This window comes from Paroedura picta, chromosome 5 (genome assembly GCF_049243985.1).
Source record: "Paroedura picta isolate Pp20150507F chromosome 5, Ppicta_v3.0, whole genome shotgun sequence".
Taxonomy (NCBI): domain Eukaryota; kingdom Metazoa; phylum Chordata; class Lepidosauria; order Squamata; family Gekkonidae; genus Paroedura; species Paroedura picta.
In genome coordinates, this window is record NC_135373.1 from 123,426,115 (window position 1) to 123,441,570 (window position 15,456).

The following is a 15,456-nucleotide window of genomic DNA, read 5'->3' on the forward strand; positions in this document are numbered from 1 at the left end:
AGGACTTCCTTGGTGGTCTCTAACCAACTAACTAACCAAGACCGACTTTGCTTAGCTTCTCAGGGACCATCAGGAGGTCCACAGGTGGGGCCAGAACTCCAGAAACCCTCCCACAGCAGAAACTCAAATCGCACAGGGCATTTGAGTCTTCAAGCAAAGGTTGGATGCACACTTTTCTTGGATGCTTTAGGACGCTTTGGGCTGATCTTGCGTTGAGCAGGGGGTTGGACTAGATGGCCTGTATGGCCTTTTCCAACTCTACGATTCTATGATTCTATGATTATACATAGTACACATAGCATTCATGAATTTGCAAGGATACATTACCTTTCTAGAGCGGCTCTTCTTTTTTCTACGAATTCTGTAGACGAGGAATCTTCTTTGCCTACTTTCACCTTGGTCATGCCTATGAAGACAGTTACACCGCTTTTCTAACAGTTTGATTAAAAAGCTTAAGATCTGTCACAAAAGGCAAGAAAACAATCAGCATTTCAACAGGGATGGGCTCGATATGGAATTTGCAAGAGTACCCAAACGGAGCTGGAGGCCATTGCAAAATGGCCCTCGTGGCTCAGCTTCAGTCACATGCTGAAGGTCGCTGTGCAGCGGTGGCTAGCCAAAGCAATGTTTTTAATAATCTGCACAGGCAATGAGATCGACAATGGACAAGCAGAAGCTCTTCTTGGCAAAGGCCCAACTGGCCCTGCCCACTTAAGCCTGCTCAGCTGGGCAAGAGGGTTGGTGGGTGCCAGGGTGCCCGGAGGCACCGTGTTGGGGACTCCTGGGATTTGCTTTGCTGAAAGGGGCTGATATTCAAGTTAACCATGAATTGGGGGGGGGGGGGTGGACGAAACATGGAAGGAAGCATGCATTCCATGAAAACTGCCTGGGATTTTGTGTGCAGCTTTTACCCCCAACAAAGAAAATGAAATATATATCAGCCATCCACAACAGGGGCCTAGAGGGCTCTGGCACATTTGAAGGGGGCCACAGACAGGGAACAGCTACCACTAACAGAATGGGTTCACAGCTCACCAGCAGTAAATTGGGGAGGGAGGAACACAAGAGGGACAGACGCCAAAACAGCAAATGTATTGTTTGTCAAGTTAACGGCAAGAATGTGTTCCTGAATCTGGCATTCTTCCTAGCTTGATTTTAGAGACCAAGAAGTTACTAAACAGATGCAAAACAAAAGCAGCCAATAAACATGGCGGCATCAGGACAACACCACAATCTGTCCCGGAGAGGTGCTCACCTACAATACTTTTCTCCGGAGCTGGGGGCACGATGTACCCGACATGTAGATATTTTGACGCTAATTTGCTATGCAAGCCGAGAAAGTCACTGAATCGTCTTTTTACGGAGAATTCTTTTTTGTGAAACATAGACAGGCTGGTCTAAAAAGAAGAAGAAAAAAAACCATGTCCTTTCAAAACATTCATCACTTATGTGGTACAGAAGAGCACAAATTGTTTTGTCAAAATAGATTACCTTTGTTGTTACTCGGTAGGCCATGTACGCATTCATACCGTCACCTAAGGGAACAGACGGAAGAATCCCTGATCACCCCTTGAATACTTCTTTGGACACCAAACTACTCACACGATATGTAACCTATCCCCGATGCCTTAACTCAGGGGTAGTCAAACTGCGGCCCTCCAGATGTCCATGGACTACAGTTCCCAGGAGCCCCTGCCAGCGAATGCTGGCAGGGGCTTCTGGGAATTGTAGTCCATGGACATCTGGAGGGCTGCAGTTTGACTACCCCTGCCTTAACTGTTTTTTTATCTTTTGTACTTATTATAAGCTTGGGTTTTAATGATCTATTTGTGTGTGAGAACTTAAGAAGAGCCTGCTGTAATAAACTAGTGGTCTTATCCTGTCTCACACCATGGCCAACCAGTTTCTCTGGAAGGTCAATGACAGGGCATACAGACCAAGGTCTACCTTGGATGTTGCCTCCTCTGATGTTAGGGATTCAGAGGATTAGTGGCTCTGAAGATGGTTCTCCTCAGTAACTATAGCTGGTCACCATTGATAGACTGGTCCTCCATGAAAAATCCCCTTTCAAAGGTGGCCATCCCTCATCCTCCAGCAGTGAGTACCACATTTCCCTCATGCTGTGTAAAGTAGTACTCCCTTTTGTCTGCCTGAACCTACTGCCCATCAGCTTCATTGGATGCCCTTGAGGTCTAGTCTTTTGGGAGAGGGAGAAAAAATCCTCTTTCAACTCTCCACCCTATGAACTTCTTAAGATGAGGTTGTAATTCGCATGTTTTTACTTTGTTAGCCGCTTTAGTGGCCCTACGAGGGTGGAATGGCAGGGTGATATTCTTGTTAATTAAAAATAGCTTCATTGATCCTTTCTATGCCTCCCCCCCCCTTCTTGAAAATTAAAGTTACACATGAACAGTTTCTATGACCCGCTGCTTTCAAACTCACCAACTTTCTCTGGATCGGACACGTTAATATCAATATCAAACATGTCTCCATTGGCCTCCTCTTCAATCTAGGAACACAAAACACAAGTTCTCTATGAATGGACGGATATAAAGGGACATCTAGTTGCAAATTCTGGCAGCTCACACCAACATTTTTCTGCTTAGTCCCTAGCTCAATCATGAGCTGAGCCAAAAGCCGAAACAGGTGATAAAGATTGCGGAATTTCCTCAAAAACACCCCCAGGTATCATCAGAAAGGCAGGAGAAATTTTATACTGGGTGTTTTCATCACATGCTCTAAATAATGCCCTTCCAATCATCTCTACATCTGGATTTTACTAAATGAAATGGCAAAATCCACTTCAAATGGCCATTGAAGAAGATCAAAACTGCATTATTTAGCATACATGTAGGTGCCTTTTGTCTGAACACATACCCAATAGTTGCTCAAACCACTATGTAGGGAAGATGCTGTCAGCCATTCAGTGACATCTGGGCGATCCTATGCACAGCTGTCGCCATGACCCCCAGAACCTGCAACACCTCCCTTCAAGCTGTGCAGTTTTGTGTCCATTTTGATAGTATCCAACCACCGCGTTCTTTGTCGGCCTGGTTTCCTTTTTTCCACTGACCAATCCTAGCATGACTGCTTTCTCTTTTGAGATGATGATACACCTAAAGTAAGTGAGCCGGAGTGTCGTGATTTTGCCCTCCAGTGATACATCAGACTTTGTGCACTGTAGTTTTCTTTGTTTGTGACTTTTTGACATCCAGGGAATCCGCAGAAGCCTCCTCCGACACCAGAGTTCAAACGAATCGATTCTTCACTTGTCTGATTTTTTTCTTGGTCCAACTTTCACAGCCATAAGTGGCTTTGGAAAGATGATAGACTGAAGTTCGGTAGTCAGGCTTATGTGTCCTTGCTCTTCTACGTTCAGTTCAAGCCCGTCATTGCAGACCTAAGTTCCAGGGCACTCATCATACCCAGAAGACAAATATCACAGCCCCAAAAGTACTTAGCACAGCTTGAATGGGATTTGTCACCTGCTTAGTCTTCCATTAATGATATTGTAGGCCTAGTGGGGAAGAGGCTTGTCTTGAAAGAAGCTAGCAAGATTTTTCCTCTCCTTGTTGAACAGGAAGCTAAAGCTATGTTAGTTCCCTAACAGCTGCCTGCAGCCTTTCCAGGCCCTGGGGCCATCCCCAGTGTTCTTCCACTCCACCCCTCGAATCTAGCGCCCATTGTATTCCTGAATGCAACGGGCTTGGCTCCTAGTATATAATCATTAGTAAGTAAATAATAAAGATCTATTGAGAAAGTAAGTACCTCTTCTCTGGATAGATCAAAATCCACCGGCACCGTGATGCTTTTGGTCTCCATTCTGGGGGCTACTAGCGTAGTAGGCGTCACGGGAGTAACGGCAGGAGTAGAGTCCGAAGAGAGTATCGGTTCCCTCTCGGGGCTATCCAGAGAAACCTCCTCTGTGGCTTCTATGTAAAACAAAATAATTTCCAAGTATATGCGTGAACTGATATACGTGATAACATTTTGATACAAACACGTGGCTAACGAGCCACAGTCCCTCCCCAAACACTTTATGGCAGCGATTCCCAATTTTGCCTCATATATCCTCACGGGGTATCTATTGCGGGGAGAGGAAAGGGAAGGCGAATGTAAGCCGCTTCAAGACTCCTTTTGGTAGAGAAAAGCAGCATATAAGAACCGACTATTCTTCTGTCCTACTGCTGACTGTCCAGAGGAACTGGTTGGCCGCTGTATGAGACAGAATGCTGGACTCCAGCATGGACTATTAGTCTGACCCAGAAAATTTCTTCTCAGACCTCAGCCTCTATGCCCTTTTGTCAGCCATCCAGGGGACCTGGATGGCACTGCATGAAAAAGGATGGTGGGGTAGATGGACTATTGGTCAGATCCAGCAGGGCTCCCCTTATGTTCCTAAAGAGGACCCTGCTTAGGTTCTGAGATTGGGTTAGCCAGTTCTTTTCCAAACTTATTCTTGCCGCAAACCATATCCCCAAAACTGTGAACAAGCTCAGGTGTCAAGACTGGTAAAAACGCAGGAGAGTCAGATGCTGAAGCTAAGTCAGTCCTGGAATCTGCCTTGACTGAGCAGCTGAGGATCAAGATAAAGAAGCAGCAGCCACACCCCACAGCCTACACATGTGGTCTTGACTGGCTCCGTCCTTAAACGAAACTGGCCACAAGGCAGAAGTAATTCCAGATAGGCAGACGCGAAGCCGGATGTGGCCATGTGTGCCCCGGCCAGCCAATTGCCTGCGCGCTCTTCAAAACAATCTAGGGGTTCTAGCTACCATTTCCCACTCTGTCAGTGCAGCACATACACAGAAGAATAACGGAAGTAAGGCCTTCTGGTAACGAAGCACCAAGGCCTGCTTTCCTCAAAGGGGCAAATGTAGTTTTAAAAAGAAGACTGTATGCGAGCACTTGGGCAAATACAGGCTCAGGCCTATATTCTCGGAGCAAGGCCAGCATGAAGATCATAGAACCCTAGAGTTGGAAGGGGGCATCCAGGCCATTTAGTCCCACCCTCTGCTCAGTGCAGGATCAGCCTCAAGCATCCAGGAGAAGGCTCTGTCCAGCCTCTGCTTGAAGACCACCAGTGAGCAGGAGCTCCCCACCTCCTTAGGCAGCCCCTTCCCCTGCTGTACTAGACTCCTAGAATACTAGAGTGGGAAGGGGCCCTCCAGGCCATCAAATCCCACCCCCTCCTCAACCCAGGATCAGTCTCAGGCATCCAGGATAAGGATCTGCCCAACTGCTGCTTGAAGACCACCAGAGAGGCGGAGCTCCCCACTTCCTTAGGCAACCTATTCCACTGCTGAACTGGACTCATAGAATCATAGTGTTGGAAGGGGCCATGCAGGCCATCTAGTCCAACCCCCTGCTCAACGCAGGATCAGCCCTAAGCATCCTAAAGCATCCAAGAAAAGTGTGTATCCAACCTTTGCTTGAAGACTGCCAGTGCTTGAATACTTCCCACTCACAGAATCATAGAGTGGGAAGGGGCCACATAGGCCACCTAGTCCAATCTCCTGCTCAATGCAGGATCAGCCTAAAGCATCCAGGATAAATATCTGTCCAGCCACTGATTTAAGACTGAGGGGGAGCTCCCCACCTCCTTAGGCTGCCCATCCCACTGGTGAACTGGACTCAAAGAATCCTAGTGGGAAGGGGCTATATAGACCACCTAGTCCAACCCCCTGCTCAAGGCAGGATCATAGAGCAGGGGTTTGGCCTAGACAGCCTGTGTGAATCCTTCCAACTCTATGATTCTAAGATCGCATCCCATTGAGCTCAACCCGCTGTATGTATTGCAAGCCCCTCTTTTGCTTGAAGGCAATTGGTTCTGGAAATCCATTTACATTTTTACTCCCATTTCTTGCCTTCCTGTGACAACTGCTCTCTAAGAACAGTGCATCAGGAAAAGCAGCTAAATGGACAAGAAAGCATCTGGGCTGGAAGCAAAAAAAAGATTCCAGGGAGATACACACACACACACACACACACACACACAGAGGGTGAGAATTACCAGCAAAGAGGTCTTCCCTGTCGTCATCTAGGATGATCTCTGCAGGCTTGGGGCCGTTTGAATTCGTGCTGATGTCCTCCGCGGGGAGACTGGCCGGTTCTGGAGACGACGGGCTGGACTGTTCAGGAGGAGCAAAGAGTTGGGAAAGTGAAGGGTCAGCGCTTGAGAGCTCTGCCATGGCTCCGGACCAGTCAGCGGACACTGGCCGAAAGCACGAAGCAAAAAACAGCACGCAAAAGCAGCTATGTCAGCAATCTCCATTTCCTACCAGTTGCACGATAACATCCTAAGGAAATATTAATCATCAACGCTTGCTCCGGGACGAGGCGGGGAATAGCGCTCTATGATTTCCCCTCGGTAATGCTGACACGTCTCCCTCGTTTGGACACACCGGCTTGAATCAAATGGCCGGTTAAACGTTCCTGGGTCTCGAAACGTTAATTCTGTTTTTGCTTCGAGACGCACCCAAAGCCGCTGGCGCTCCTCTGAGAAGTCCCTACGAAGGCTCTGGCTCAACAGGTGGCCGAAGCACAACTCTCGTCAGGGCGTTCTTGTCACGACCCTGCGGGGTGCACTCCCAAATCTGGCCCTTTAAGACAAGCCCACAGGAGTCCCAGACATTGGGGAAGCCTAAGAAAGTCTTGATTAGGGCTGTGAGTGTCCTGCAAAGTGCAGGGGGGTTGGACTAGATGACCCAGGAGGACCCTTCCAACTCTATGATTCTATGATTGGGGATTCAAACTGGTTAGATGAGGAAGACTTCCAAAACCAGGAAGTGTTGATTACAGGTAGTCCGCATCACAGATAGGCATTGCTGAAGACAAGGAACAATAGGAAACCCAGGTAAATATACTCTGCCCCCCCCACCCCTTTCCCACGGTTGACCTGTTGGATCCCCAGTGCAGTGTGAAAATAAAGGACAGACAGTGAGAGCTGAAACAGAACTGTTTAGCATACCGAGAAGAACCAAGATAAGAGCACTTGTGCTACAAAGTCTCTCTAAGCCAGTAGTTCTCAATCTGGGGGTCGGGAAAACTTTGGGGGTCGAACGACCCTTTCACAGGGGTCGTGGCAGGGCAAGCAGCTTGGCCCAGGGGGGGAGCCATCCGCACAACAGCCTTGCGGGGAAGATCGAGATAGAGCGTTCATCTGTCTGGAGCAAAGGAAAAGAGCGAGATCAGCATGGTGGGACAAGAGGCAGAACTGAACTGAGAAACCCCGGGGAAAAACAATGTATACACAGTCATGAACCATAGATCTTCATGCCATTGGTCTATTTCGGTTTAATTCTTGTGAAAGAACCCTTGCATAATTTTATGGTTGGGGGTCACCACAACGTGAGGAACTGTATTAAAGGGTCGCGGCATTAGGAAGGCTGAGAAGCACTGCTCTAAATTGAAAGGCACGGGAGAGCCAGGGGTGGGGAGGATGGGCAGCTGCAGGAAGCCTCAGGACAGCCAGTCCAACTTGTGGACGGGAAAAACATATAAGCTGGCATGGGCCAGGCGTGGCACATGATGGTTCTAAGAGGGCATTTATGCACGACGGTTTGGGAATACGTTCCACTGAGCACAGCTGGCCACTGGGGAGGTCTACACAGGACTGGACGAACTTGTTCGGCAGTTGCCACTCTTATGGGAAGCTTCAAAACAGCCATCCATGCAAAAGACTGTTTTCAGGAAAACCTTGCATTATCAGAACCGTTGCATTGCAACACAGTTCCACAGAGGCGTTATCCTGAAAATGCTAAATTGGCTGAATTCAGAGGGGGTGGGGAGACGTCTTTTGGCAAAAACATTTAGTTGCCAGGAAATGAATCTCTAGCATCACAAAGTCAGTGTGCTGTCACTCTGCTGGCTGGGTAATCTCGGGCCAGTCACAAACACTCAGCCTGGGCTACCTCGCAGGGTTGCTGTGAGGATAAAATAGTGGAAAGAGAACAGTGTAAGCGGCTTTGGGGGTCCTTTAATAGGAAAGGGGGTATCAGGGCCCTGCCGGAGCGCAAGCAATTCCTCGGGCCTGCAAAAGGGAGCTCTTTCACCAGGCTTTTGGCCAAGACAAGGGAACGAGCCACCAGCCAGAGCCCAGCGGTCCCTCCCACCATCAGCTACACCCACAGTAGAAAAACAGAATCACAGTGCAGAAAAAACTGAGCTGCTGGATACTGAATGTTAAATTATAAACTCAATGCAAGTTCTCATTGTTAAATATGTCATATACTTAAATCAAGAAATGTGTTCTTTTATGAAAGTTCCCAATGTAAATACATACAAGAGCCAGCTTGGTGTAGTGGTTATGAGTGTGGACTTCTAAATTGGTGAGCTGGGTTTGATACCCTGCTCCTCCCCCACATGCAACCAGCTGGGTGACCTTGGGATCTCCACGGCACTGATAAAGCTGTTCTAACCGGGCAGGAATCTCAGAGCTCTGTCAGCCTCACCCACCTCACAGGGTGTCTGTTGTGGGGAGAGGAAAGGGAAGGGGACTGTAAGCCGCTTTGAGACTCCATTGGGTAGAGAAAAGCGGCATATAAGAACCAACTCTTCTTCTTCTTCAGTAATCTCAGGGCTCTCAGCCTCACCCACCTCACAGGGTGTCTGCTGTGGGGAGGGGAAAGGGAAGGCGACTGTAAGCCCCTTTGAGACTCCTTTGGAGAGAGAAAAGCGGCATATAAGAACCAACTCTTCTTCTTCAGTAATCTCAGGGCTCTCTCAGCCTCTCCTCCCCCACAGGGTGTCTGTTGTGCGGAGAGGAAAGGGAAGGCGACTGGAAGCCACTTTGAGACGCCTTCAGACAGAAAAAAGTAGCATCTAAGAGCCAACTCTTCTTCTAAACTGCCCTGAGCCAAAAGGGAGGGCGATATATAGATATTAAAAAACATAATACATATATGAAGCGAATAAATAGCACACCAGGGCCTATTCTCTCCCTCACCACAATACTTTCCAGTGTTGACTTGCCAAGTTTATTGTTTCAGACAACATGAACCAAATCTGGTTTGCGCTTGACATATTCACGCCCGGCTGATTCTCAGCTGCTTCTTCTGTCTCCCTCTGCACTCAGAGCAAGGAGTGAAGACCTGCTATACCAGATGGATAATTACAGCTTGTTACAGTGCTCAAATTCAGGTAGCTAAACAATTGTTCCTCTGCCATAACCTAAGACTTGGAGTCCACTGTATACTCCTGATTCTAAATCCTAGTTGTGGACAACAAGAAATGGGTTGATCTAGATCGGGTCCCTTTGGTAACAGTGATCTTTTTCTTGCTGCTCACCATCAGTTTCTGTGAAGGTTTCAAGGGGGTGGCAGGTGACAGTGGATGAGCGATAGGGTTGTGAGGGTCCTGCAAAGTGCAGGGGGTTGGTCTAGATCAGGGGTAGTCAACCTGTGGTCTTACAGATGTCCATGGACCACAATTCCCATGAGCAAACGCTGGCAGGGGCTCATGGGAATTGTAGTCCATGAACATCTGGAGGACCACAGGTTGACTACCCCTGGTCTAGATGACCCAGGAGGTCCCTTCCAAATCTATGATTCTATGATTGGGGATTCAAACTGGTTAGATGAGGAAGACTTCCAAAACCAGGAAGTCTTCGGTCTCAATTCCACACATGAGAGAAGAAGAAAGCAAAAAGATGCCCATGAAAACAAGCCAGGTGCAAGCTTGCAAGAACCACAACAGTTGAGAGTGGGCTGATTACGGAAAGCTCAAAGATATCCTGGTGTAACCAGCTGAAGCTCGCTCAATTTGGGGCAAATGTTGACAGAATTGCTAGCGGTTATCAAGGACGAGAAAACAAGAGAAGCCACCTTGTATCAGGCCACTTGCCCATCCGGTCCAACTGTGATCAAAGCCCAGGTGCCATCAAGGAAGTCCACCAGCAGGGCCAGAACTCCAGAAGCGCTCCCACTGCAGCCCCCCCAAGCACCGAGAAGTCAGAGCATCCCTGCCCCAGATAGAGGGTTCTATCTGTACCTTGTGGCTTATAGCTCCAGGTGTCTGTCCAATCCCCTCTTGAAGCCACCTACGTTTGGAGCTGCCACCACTTCCTGCCGCAGTGACATCAGAAGATCTTTGCGTGGTTAAGGCATCCTAATTAGACTGTGGCCAGACAGGTAACAAGAGAAGCTTACCTGCAGGCAGGCACTCTAACTATTTGTCCCTTAGCAGCTCACATGTAGAACGTTTGTCCCTCGCAGAGGTTTTATCTGTCCTACCTAATGATCACTTAGTGTCTCCTATTTTATATTTTTACCATCTGAGCCAGGGGTAGTCAAACTGCGGCCCTCCAGATGTGCACGGACTACAATTCCCATGAGCCCCTGCCAGCATTCGCTGGCAGGGGCTCATGGGAATTGTAGTCCATGCACATCTGGAGGGCCGCAGTTTGACTAACCCTGATAAACCATAAACATGTTGCAGCAGTGAATGCCATTAATGACGCAACACATAATAACTAAATAATAATCATGAATCCATCCAACTGGAACATCACTAAAATGATATTTGTGCTCCGCCTTCCGCCTCTAGAACAGGGACGAAGCAGGAAGCCACTGGTTCACTATTTATAATGTTCATGTACTTAACAACATTCTAAATAACAATGTATTTTATTATTTTAATCTGAAAGCTGCCCAAAACCTTCAGGGAGGGGCTGCATAGAAATAAATCAAAAACAACAACTCTTGAACGCTGACTTTTCTGTTTGGCTCAGGGAAGCTTAGAACAGCCTGATAACACGTATAATAAAATATTCAACAGGTAAATTATTTTAAAAAATTAAAACCTCTTCTATTTCCATATACATATTCTTACAGACGGGGGCTAACCGATGATGAGAGGTTTAGAAGAAAGTTTGTTTTTATATCCTGTTTTTCACTGCCCAAAGAAGTCTCAAAGTGGCTTACAATTGCCTTCCCTTTCCTCTCCCCACAATAGACACCCTGTGAGGTGGGTGAGGCTGAGAGAGCCCTGATATTACTGATGAAAAAGAAGAGTTGATTCTTATATGCTGCTTTTCTCTACCCGAAGGAGTCTCAAAGTGGCTCATATTCGCCTTCCCTTCCTCTCCCCACAACAGACACCCTGTGAGGGAGGTGAGGCTGACAGGACTGCTCTGTGAGAACAGCTTCTAACAGGACTGTGACTAGCCCAAAGTCACTCAGGTGGCTGCTTGGCGAGGAGCAGGGAATCAAACCCAGCTCACCAGATTCGAAACCGCTGCTCTCAACCATAATACCAAACTGCCTCTCTACACCAGAACACTCTCAGAGCAATCCTAAGCGAAGTTATACTTTTCTAACAGGACTGTGACTAGCCCAAGGTCACCCAGCTGGCTGCACGTGGAGGAGCAGGGAATCAAACCCAATTAGAAGCTGCCGCTGTTAACTACTACTCCACACTAGGTTGGATGGTAGGGAGGCAGTCTTGCAAATATTATTTTCTTTGCCTCACTCGTAGGCCTGGCAGAACAGCCAAGTCTGAAAGGCCCTGCGGCAGAGTTTTAAACCCCACATGGTCCTGATCTCATTAGGTAGTAAAGCGTCACACCAAACCATCGCCAAAAAAGTCCTGGCACTGGTCAAGGCCAGTTCTCCCTCTTTAGGGGTGGGGACCCCGAGCAAATTCCAGTCACTTGAGTGTAGCACTCTCTGGGGGGACGTAATGGGAGAGGCGGCCCTGAAGACACAGACATCCCAGATTATTAGGGCTTTGAAAGTTAGAGTCAATTTGGAGCCAGGACAGTTGGGGGGAACACATTGTTCTAATCTTCGTAAATCCTGAATCAATTGCACAACACTTTCGCTGAGTAATCTCAAACTTTTGCATTTCTAGAGAAAAGGCCTTTCGTTAGAATGGTCCCTTTTTTTTCTCTCGAAAAACCACACACGATGAACGAACAAGACAGTGTACGCATGGGGGCTTCCTTACTGGAGGAAGCATTCAGATCCTCTCCCCCAGGGGTTATTGTGTGCTGTGAGTGGGGTTGAACAAACCATTCCTCACCTCCAGCCAAAATATTCCTAATATGATTCATGATTCACCTCCTTTTCCCACCTGCAATCAGTGACGCATGCAGGCACATAAAAGGGCCAAGCCGCATAACCTATGGCAGCAGCAATCATAGAATCATATAGTTGGAAGGGATCTCCAATATCATCTAGTCCAACCCCCTGCACTGTGCAGGACACTCCCAACCCTATCGCTCACCCACTGTCACCTGCCACCCCCTTGAGCCTTCCCAGAATCAGCCTCTCCGTCAGATGGCTCTCCAGCCTCTGTTTAAAAATCTCCAAAGATGGAGATCCCACCACCTCCCGAGGAAGCCTGTTCCACTGAGAAACCGCTCTAACTATCAGGAACTTCTTCCAGAGGTTTAGATGGAATTTCCTTTGAATTAATTTCATCCCATTCGTTTTGATCCATCCCTCCAGGGTAAGACAGAATAACTCTGTGCCATCTTCTACACTAGTGGTCTGCAACCGTTTTAAGGCTGCGGACCGATAGGGGGGGAGGTGATCCAGTGGCCACGCTTGCATGGCCGCAAATGCGCAAGTGCAGGAGTGCTGGGCATGCGCGTTAGCAGCATGCGCAGCCACAGACATGCATGCACAGAGGTTAGCGTATGCGCAGGAGTGCCGTGTGTGCACATTTGCACCATGCGCAGCCGCAAATGCAAACACGGACCCTGCCACGCATGCATGTTTGCGGCCGTATATGGCGCAAACACGTATGCGTGGCACTCCCGCGCATGCGCTGGCGGCTGCGCGATTCATACACCGGTACCAAGTGACTGTGACACAGCTGAAAAAATCCCAGTGAGTTCTCAGATTATTTGGGGAATTCACATATGCCAGAATGACACCACCCAGCATTCCTACGTTTCACTGATGTGTCTGAGATCTGAAAATCGTAAGGGTCAAAAAGAAGCTTCTGACTGCGGGGGAGGGGCGGGGAAGGGGATCCGAGGCCCGGTGGTTGGGGACCATTGCTCTACACGGCAGCCTTTTAGATACGATGGTTATCAGATCCCCTCTCAGTCGTCTCCTCTCTAGGCTAAACAGACCAAGCTCCCCCAACCTTTCTCCATACGTCTTGGTCTCCAAACCCCTCACCATCTTTGTTGCTCTCCTCTGGACACGTTCCAGTTTCTCTACATCCCTCTTCAACTGGGGTGCCCAAAACTGAACACACACTGAACTGGACTCCAAGTGAGACTGAACCAGAGCAGAGTAAAGCGGTACCATCACCTCCCATGATCTGGACACGATACTCCGTTTGATACAGCCCAAAAACCCCATTTGCCTTTTTAGCCACCGAGTCACACTGCTGACTCATGTCCAATGTATGGTCTACTAAGACTCCTAGATCCTTTTTGCACATGCTACTGCCAAGACAAGTCTCCGCCATCCTATAATGTTGTATTTGGTTTTTCCTACCTAAATGCAGAACTCTACATTTGTCCCCATTGAACTTCATTTTATTCAGTTTAGCCCACTTCTGGAGCCTATCAAGATCATCCTGTAAACAAGCTTCAGAAGGCAAACGGCTCCTGTTCATCCAAATTGCTGTCAAGTAGCTACCAACTTGAAAGCCAGCTTGTGGGAATCGTTAAGTGAGGTGGCCTCTAATGCAGAGAACCAGGTTTGATGCCCCCCATCCTTCCCAAATTTGGAGGCACCTGGGTGGCCTTGGGCCAGTCACAGTTCTCTCTCAGCCTCACCGACCCTGTTGTGGGGAGAGGAGAGCAAGTCGATTGTAAGTCACTTTAAGAATCCTTTAGGTCAGGGTTAGTCAAACTGCGGCCCTCCAGATGTCCATGGACTACAATTCCCATGAGCCCCTGCCAGCATTCTGGCAGGGGCTCATGGGAATTGTAGCCCATGGACATCTGGAGGGCCGCAGTTTGACTAACCCTGCTTTAGGTAGTCAAAAACAGGGTATGAAAACCCAGCTCTTCTTCTTACCGCAACCCTATGAATGAAGGACCTCCAAAATGTTCCAACGTCGACAGCCTCACAAATCGAGGGCCTGGAGTCCTCCATGGCACGAGAGGGCTTCCATACAAACCAGCCATGCGGTGACAGTTCAACCTACCAGAGGCATCCGATTCAAGGAAAGCGCATGGACTTTGACGGGAAGCATTCGCAATAGGCATGTCTCCCACATACGCATAGTGCTTATTAACAACAGTTCAACAATATTGCCCAGTTCAACAATATTGCTTCTCAGCGCACACCCAGGGAGCTTCCACAAAAAGCAGTGAGACAGTATCCTCGTGCAGTTTCACAATCAGTAGACCACACAGCCTCTTCGACAGCTCTCTTGAGAAACCGCCGGGAGAGACACACTGCTACTATTTTAACTTTAACTTTCAAATCACTGTGCTAAGAGATCCGGGTGGATCGCCGTGTTGGTCCGAAGCAGGAGAGCAAAGTTCCAGCCAGGGGCACCTTTAAGACCAACCAAGTTTTATTGGAGGTGTAAATTTTAGCGTGTATCTGAGGAAGAGTCCTTGCGCATGAAAGCTTATCTGTTCCACTTAATATTTCTGGTAAGGCCTTGAAGGAGGAGCTGGTCTCATGGCTTAAGTGCCACTCAGCGCTTAACACCCACTCAGGACAGCTGTCCCGCCCCTGAGTGTCTCCTCCTCCAACCGGCTTGCGTGTCCATCCAGCAGCCAGCTAATCGCCTTCCATCCCGCACCCCTGACCACCCTCTCCTCCTCCAACTTCCCTCTGTGTCTTGGAAGCTACAGATCCCTGCCATGCAAGAGCTGCCCCTGCTGGTGAGTTTGCTAACAGCTTCCTGCAGCCTTTCCAGGTCCTGGGGGGGAAGGGGAGACTGTCTGCAGAGTTCTTCCACCCGCACCCCGCTAAACCAGCACCCGTTGTATTCCTGAATGCAACGGGCTTGGCCCCTAGTATCTTGAATAAAATTCAAGGGAGGGAAGGGCTGAGCAGTTAGGGGACATGCATTGTAACTATGTGCTACTTAAGAGTTTGAGTCCAGTGGCACCTTTAAGGCCAAACAGAGTCAAACTCTTAAGTAGCACATAGTTACAATGCATGTCCCCTAACTGCTCAGCCCTTCCCTCCCCTCACTAATCCTTGCTATAATCCAGTAAATTAGGTCAGTATTACAAGGTCACCGACCCGAGTCTGACCACCGCACAGAACAGTTTAAGAAGGAATGTCCCCAAAGTGCCAAGCATGTGAGGCTGGTGGAGGGGGGCTTGCCCAGTGCACACGGCATAGCTGAGATGTGAACTTTGAGACCTGGATGATCTCCACACGGAATTTCTGCATTCAACAGCCACCGTTGCCTGATCCGTGACATTAGGGGCATAGCTCTGTTGTACCACCCTCTCTATCCGAGCACTCTCACATTAGCACCCTAGAAGCCTTCTATAAAAAGACAAAGGGGGGAGATTATCATTAA

At 48.5% G+C, this 15,456-nt stretch overlaps 1 protein-coding gene across 1 annotated transcript in view; it reads right to left on the bottom strand.

The window, feature by feature from the left end:
- SNX2 (sorting nexin 2) overlaps positions 1–15,456 on the bottom strand; it is a 36,953-nt gene that overhangs the window by 12,708 nt on the left and 8,789 nt on the right. Inside the window, exons 2-7 of the mRNA XM_077340325.1 lie at positions 6,014–6,131; positions 3,769–3,932; positions 2,443–2,509; positions 1,492–1,535; positions 1,256–1,397; positions 328–406 (exon numbers count right to left, since the gene is read on the bottom strand). Of these exons, the coding sequence (XP_077196440.1) occupies positions 328–406; positions 1,256–1,397; positions 1,492–1,535; positions 2,443–2,509; positions 3,769–3,932; positions 6,014–6,131 (614 nt within the window). The remainder of the gene's footprint in view (positions 1–327; positions 407–1,255; positions 1,398–1,491; positions 1,536–2,442; positions 2,510–3,768; positions 3,933–6,013; positions 6,132–15,456) is intronic.